Consider the following 7,416-nt stretch of genomic DNA (forward strand, 5'->3'; position numbering starts at 1 on the left):
GTTATCCATTTTCTAAAATATGAGATTCATGCTAAGTGAGTAGATTTTAGCTTAGATTATTTTTACACTCATTCCACCCTGTACTAGGTCAGATGGACCTTCATACTTTGGAAATTATGGTAGCTTGTTGCTGTGAATCAGTCATTGCAGTGACACTTTAGCAAATATGCCTGCTAATGTAGATGTTTCAGAGAACTGATAAAGATGCACAAGAAGTAACGAGTGAATTTAGTTATTTTACCTTTTAATTTTATACCCTGAGATTGATTAGAGAAGGAGGCTTGTCAGTTAAGATTATAATTGTAAATTTTAAATGTTGAGTTGTTTATTTTTGAGGATTTTAAGGTTTCACTTTTTTGTTTTTCTTGTAGGATGGCAATGATTCAGATGAGTTCATGTGAAAGGAGAAAAGGATTCTGAAAGCTGTGAATGCAGAGAATTTTGCGGACCTTGTGATTTCATCTATGTTTTAAATTATAAACAACAACCAAAATTCTTCCTTCATTCTACACAGATATTATTAATTTTGGATTTTAAAAAAAATCCTTTTTTTTGCTGACAAAAAAAGAACAGATATATATATATATATATATATATATATTATAGTTGAACTTGAAGACAGCATATATAACTTTAGGAAAACAAAAATATTTTTGCCAGAACACGTCTCAGTACCTTGCGAGAGCTGACTGCCCTTGTTCTTGAGATAGACTTTAGAGTAAACCAACTCTGAAAAGTATTTTTGTGGCTGTGGTTCATCCCTGAAAACAGATGTCTTGAAATGCTTTTCATAGCCTACAATACCTTCACTTCTGTTAAGAAGAATGTGTTGGTGGGCAATTCAGGCCAAGATTCTCCCACTCCCAATTTCCTGATTAGAAAAGCAGAGGTTTGAAGGTGATAGTGATATTTCAAAAGATTGCTGGCTTCAACATTCTCATTCCCGCATGTCGTCAGTCTGTTAGTGTAGTGGTCCTCAGCTTGTCCCAGCTCCTTTGTCCTCCTCCCTTTTTTGAAGTGAGGGCCTTCATCTTCATAGCATCATATTGAAAGAAATAGTTGGTCTAAATCAAGTTTTGCCTTGTGCACCTTGCCTGACACCCAAGTAATCCAAACTACAGGTGCAACAACTTCTAGGCTCCATTTTTCCACGCTGAGGGGGACCAGAGGGTGCTCTGTGAACTGAGTGGGGGATACAGGTTACCTGATTTTTGTCTTGAAATTCAAGATGAAGCAAAAATACACATTGAATTATCAAGCATTTTCCTAGCCAGCCAAGTAATTTATGTCCTTACCTTGAAATAATAATTATTTTTGAGTTTTAACCTTTGAGATTGGATCTCTCAGTTATGGCTCCTAACTTAGGTAACATTACTACTCAGCTGAAACACTCGCTACCCATTGTAATTCTGACCAGAAGATACATTTTTATTGCCACGTGTAAGGCAACCCCTGAAGGGAGTGACAAGACAAAACAGTGAAAGAGCCTGCAGGACCCCCCGCTTGAAGATTGTAACACCCAGAACCCTGCCTGGTGCTGTTATTCTAACTCGTCAAAAGTGACTTTCAGCAAACCTTGTAGCTGCCTAGCACTTTGGAAGTGTGGGTAAAACCAGAAGACATTTTCTTTTATTCTAAGTTGGTGTATGGGCTTGATCTGGAAAATTCCTGAGGCATAACTCATTGGCCAAATTTTGAGGGGTATGAAAATACCAGAGTGTGTGGGCATGTGTGTCTAATGTTTTAGACTGGAGTTCTGTGATTAAAAAGTTATAATAAAGTATTGGGTTTTTTTAATCTGGAAGGATATGCTTGTTATAAAATCAGCATGTTGATTTTGAGGTTGATTTTCTGTAAAAACAAAACAAAAAACCATTTATTAAGTGTATCAGGCAAGAACTCTTACCACTTAAGCTGCAGCCCTGGCTCGTCAGGCTGATTCGGGCAAGTTCTGTAAGGGTATCCTCCTCCATGGGTAAATGTCTGTGGCTCCCAGCTGCTGGTGGGTCAGAAGAGATGGCCTTTCTCAGTCAGACACTCTGGTTTGAGTGCACTGATGGCTATGCTCCACCATCCTCAGGCCTCTGGCTGGTCACAACAGCACTTTGAACATGGCCTCAAGCACCTCAGATAAGACTGCCCCCAGCGTTGCTGTGTCCCCTTAGCCCTATGCCTCTGCAGTGCCCCTCTGCCTCACACTGCAACATATGCAGGTGGAGCCTCTGAGGAGTTCTCTTTAATAGAGGTGTTGGAGTCCAATTTTTCAACAGTTGGGACTCTTGGCTTATAGGGCCTCTTCTGAATTCTGAGTTGAATTTCTGGTCTGTACCTCTTTAGCTCTTATCTGCTGATTCCCCTTTCCCTCTGTCTCTGCCTTTTTTCTCCCCATTGTCTTGGTCCCGGGGAAAAGCAAGTATTCTTTTCTTTCTCTAGTGATTGAACCGATGGGTTCTTAACCACTGTGCCACATCCCAGCCCTTTTTATTTTGAGACAGGGTCTTACCAAGTTCTTAGGGCCTCACTAAGCTGGTGATACTAACCTCGTACTTACATTCCTCCTACCTCAGCTTCTTAAGTTGCTGGAAATACAGGCACATGCCACTGCATCTGGCTTTGGGGGCGTGGGATGGGGGTGGGGGGATGGATGGGGGAATCCTGGGGATTGAATGCACTGAGCTGTATCCCCAACCCCTTTATTTTGAGACAGGGTCACCCTAAATTGCATAGTCTGAACTCTAACTTGTAATCCTTTTGCCTCAGCTTCCAAAATAGCCAGGAAAGGGGTTACGCTTCCTTGCCTGGCTAAGGACCTTTCCCTTGAGGACATACACGTTTGCTGCTAATAGGTCAGACTGTTGGCCCTGAAGTCATCTCAGTCCTTGCTGTTGGCATATTTCTTGAACATTTGATGGGAAAATTCCAAATTGTTGCTGTTTTTATGAACTGTGCCCTTGATGAAATCCATCTAACCTAGAGGTTCTCTATGGTTCTCCCTTTGCCAACTCCGTCTCCAGTTTCACCACTCTGAGCTTCATGCAGGTGAAGGTTGTATTGTGGTTTAATTAACTTCACAAACTGCTCTGTTGTTATATTTGGATAGCTTTAGACTTGATGTTTCTTACCCACCTTTGTCCTTGGGCAAGCGAAGTTGATCACAGTTGGAACAGATACTGGAAAGTTTATCAAAATATCAAGGATTTTGATATTGGCAGAATAGGGGATAGGCTTTAGTTGAACCTCTTCAGTGTCTTTTTGTGTTTTGTTGTATTTTAACTCTTTCTAAAAACTCATTCTAGTGAGCCTTGTAATTGTTCAGTGCCAGTAGTTCCACCCATTTAGGAAGGATGGCATGAGCCACACGTAAGCAAAATTAGAACTCAGTTCCTGCCTCCAATTTAAGACCAAAGCTGTCCCACTTTACAACTATCTGAGTGGGGAAGTTCTTGTTTTCTGAGCTGGAACAGTTAGTTTATGGAAAACTGAGCTGGGTAGCAAAGCAGAGAAATGGAACAACTTTCTAATTGCTCCTGGAGTCATCATATTGAAGCCTGCTTTTTCTTTGGTTTCAAGTACATCATGTGAATAACAAGTTCCTATTTCAGAATGATCATATTAGAGTGAGTGGGTGAACTTTTGATTTTAAAGTGGTCTATAAAAACAGATCAAACTGTAATCAAAAGTATAAAGTTAGAAACTTAAATTCCAGGCTCAATGTCAATCTGGATCCACATCGCTCCAGTGAGTCTGCAGTAACTCAGGAAAGAGAACAGTTTGGCTGTGGCCTGAGCAAGTTCCTATTCCAGTTCCACAGAGAGCTCTGCTCTGCCAGTCATAAGGGAGGCCAGCATGGGTAGGAGAGTTTTCTGTGCATTCTGTCGTTTTTAAAGTGATACGGTGCCAACCACAGACAGTGTGGCGTGGATAAGTGATGCCTAAAACATAAAAGCTTATAGTTGGAGTAGAACCATGTGTGTTTGGGATTTCCCATTGCGCTTGTCCTCCAGTACTCATCTTGCTAGTGGGATGTGCGTACTGACTTTAGGCACGTAGGGAGAAGGAGGTTTTTGTGCTGTGTGTAATGAAGGTTGCCTTTCAGGCAGTCACTTGTTCCTCAGCAGGAGGAGAGGACCAAAGCAGAGATAGGGGAAGATCACCCATGAATTCCAGGAAGAAGACAGAAGAAGCTAGAGCTAAAAGGTGATGGTATTCCTAGAAAACATATTTTTGGAGCTTAAATTTGCCCATTTCCCCCCTATAAAATTTTTAGGGGTCTTCCTGAAATTTTAGCTGGTTTATCAGTTCATTTCCTGTTTCTCTAGCAAAATACTTGAGGCTGGGTACTTCATATGTTAAAGGAGTTTATTTGATTCACAGTTCTGGTGCCTGGGGGGGGGGTCTCAACAGCATGGTGCTGGTGTCTTGGTGAGGGCCCCCTCGATGCATCACAGCTTGGGAAAAGACAGAAGCACCTGGGGTGCTGGAGAGGCCAAGCAAGTGGTTGGTCTTACTTACCACAACCTGTTCTCATAACCAACTCCCTTGAGAGGCACTAATTACCTTCCATTAGGCCCCACCACAAAAGTTCTACCACCTCATTAGCAAAATCAAGCATCTAGCAGAAGAACCTTTAGGGGACAAATAGCTAAAAACATAGCAGCCGGATGAGGGTGCAGGTATGAAGATTCACTGGAATGGATTCCTGGAATATAGGACTCTGGACAGTGTTCTGTGTATTAGATTTCCCCCTCTTTTTTACCAAGCTTAACTCTAATGTTACTTGGTGTTTGTTGGGAGGTATTGAGATTTTTTTTCCCCCTACTAATAAAAGCATATTTAAGCCCGTGACCAGACAAGTACTTTAGCTCTCAGCTGCAGCCCTAGCCCTGTATTTAAATTTTATATAAGAATTTAATTGATGAAGGACTTGAGTTATTTCTTTCTAGGCAGGACCAACTCCTACACTTTTTGTTTTAGCTGCCTTAGCTACTAAAATTCTGGGACTTGAGTAAAATATAAGGCAAATGTAGGTTAAAATCAGAATTTTTCATAACAGAACAATTTAGAGATCCGAGTAATAAACTGGTTGGACTTACCAGTCTACTACAAATACAATACCTGTCTAATGCCATCTAGCCCAGTTTAGGGCTATCCATACCTCTGTTTCACACTGATCATGTAATTTAGTCTCTGATTTCATGGCTGTGCAGGAACTCCAAACTCTCCACCTTAGTGGTGGTGACTGTAGGTCTGCACTAGAACCACATGAAAGAAGAACTGGTCCCTGGGTTGGCATGCCCTGATTGGCACTGACTCAGCATTTTCTGCATTTGTGGACAGCTGAGAAATGGCAACTGGGGAAGTGAATGCTTATTTTAGAAATCCATGTAGATTTCTCTAGTTCTCAAACCAGGTGCGTGGGAGTCAATATTTAAGGCTGGAAAAAAGGACATTCTCCAAAGGCAGTATTGTGTTTCCCCCTCACATCAGCCCCAACTAGTAAAACACTGCGGTAAAAACAGACGAATGGCCTGACATTTCACATCCTGCCCAGAGGCCTCACTGCTCAGGCTCCTGCTGGTGTTTTGGTTTCTACTCAGCAGTTTGCTTTACATGGAGAAGGTTCACATTTGCTTATGAGTTAAGAGAACTGGGATCTCCTAGGTGGCAGAGACAGAACCTTCTTGACCCATGGTGAAGACAGTCCAAGGTCCATGGATTGAAGCTACAGACTTAAAAGATAAAGTACTCTTGGGGGCGCTGTGCAGTGCCCTTTCACTAGCCCAGTCTTGCCAGACTACCTTCAGTTGTGAAGTCCTTAGCTTTCACGGTGTGGCATCCATCAAAACCCTGAAAATTTTATTTTATGGTTAATATACTCAACATTGAGGAGACTTACATAGCTTATTTCAAAAACAAAATTACTTTTATTCTTTTAAATTTTTTAAAATTAACACAGTAGTATTACATACTTCTAGGATGCAGTGTGCTATAAATGTGTACTGATCAAATCAGTAATTAGCATTTCCATTTCTTTATCATTTCTTTATGTTTAGAGCCTCTGAGCTTCTCTCTTCCAGTTCCTCATAGGTGATTATAAACTGGTCACCCTGCTGTGCTGTGGGACACTGGAGCCTATTTCTCCTATGTAATAGAATTGCTTTTAGAGCAGTTTGGAAAGGGATAGAAGGACTGTGCTGCGGTTTGAGTTTTAACCCAAAAACCTTTTGTGCTGGAAGCTTGGTCTCCAATGTGGCCATGTGGAGAGGTGTGGCCCAATGAAAGCTGGTTCGATGATTGTTGGCTCAGAAAGGATTACTGCAGTTCTCATGGGTCCTGGTTAGTTCTGTAAGAGTGAGTCTGGCTCCTGTAACCTTGTAATCTCTTTCTCTCCCATACACCCTGCTATGATGCCATCGCCTTGTGATTTAGCCAGAAGTCCCCCACCAGAGCTGAGCAGAAACTGGTGCCAGAACTGTGAGCTAAATGAACCGTTTTCTCCATAAAGGAATCAGTCTTGGTATTTTGTTACATCAACATAATATTGACTGAAACAGTGGGAAGTATACAAAACTAAAATTTGATCCACAAAGGAGTTTTCTTGCTGGCTATGACTAGAAAATATAGCCTGTTTTGCACAAGAAGGAGAAAGAGGTCCATGTTCCTGTTCCTATCCCAAGGAGAGTTGCTCCCTGTCTTGTCCCTTTTCTGCCATGAGAGAAGTTTTGTGGTGCCCATGATTGGTGCTTTGTGAAACTGCAAAACCATAGTTTCCCAGACTGTTTTTCTTCCTCATTTGCATCAAAACAGGACAACTGCTGAGGCTGGAGCTCCCCTGTCAGGACTGAAGGGAGAGGCAACCCTACTGCCCCTCATTTCAGCTGCCTGCTCCCCTCAGGCCCTCTGTTTACTCCGTAGAGGGCCTCCTGGGGTTCAGGGCTAGTTAGAATTGTTAAACTTATCCAATTTACAGGAATCTGTACTCTAAAGGTATAGGGTAAATGTGAACAGTGCTCTCAGTTCCCCTTCTTGGGATGACTAGTGCTTCAGAGTTTTTTGGTTTTTGTTTTTGTTTTTTAAATTAGAGGCAGAAGCCCCTTGATCTGGACTAGCTGATCCCACAGTTCTGCTTTACCTGAAACAGTCTTGCCTTGGTGGGATTCTCTGTCCCCTTGCCTCTAGCATCTAATCCAGGAGAAAATGCCCTAAGCCTTCCCAGGCTGCACACATGGTAGCTGGGCCTTAGGGGCAGATGATGAATTCATAAAGGGACAGGAACAAGAGGATTAGGCGTCCTTTGGCATCCCCACCCATGAACCAACCTCTGCTTGGACACCCAGTTACGGGAAGGATTGTCTCTTAGTAAGCCATGTCCATTGAAATCTGAGCTCAGTAGAAAATGAACCAGAGAGAAAGCTG

At 42.2% G+C, this 7,416-nt stretch overlaps 1 protein-coding gene across 7 annotated transcripts in view; it reads left to right on the forward strand.

Moving 5' to 3' along the window:
- Window positions 1–1,804, forward strand: part of Ccdc25 (coiled-coil domain containing 25) — a 39,887-nt gene extending 38,083 nt beyond the window's left edge. For all 7 annotated transcript variants that reach the window (XM_005337245.5, XM_021734498.3, XM_021734501.3 and 4 more), the window contains one exon: window positions 372–1,804. In XM_005337245.5, the coding sequence (XP_005337302.2) occupies window positions 372–401 (30 nt within the window). In that variant the 3' untranslated portion in view covers window positions 402–1,804. The remainder of the gene's footprint in view (window positions 1–371) is intronic.
- Window positions 1,805–7,416: the final 5,612 nt, after the last annotated feature.

The sequence above is a fragment of the Ictidomys tridecemlineatus genome, chromosome 14 (assembly GCF_052094955.1).
Source record: "Ictidomys tridecemlineatus isolate mIctTri1 chromosome 14, mIctTri1.hap1, whole genome shotgun sequence".
Taxonomy (NCBI): Eukaryota; Metazoa; Chordata; class Mammalia; order Rodentia; family Sciuridae; genus Ictidomys; species Ictidomys tridecemlineatus.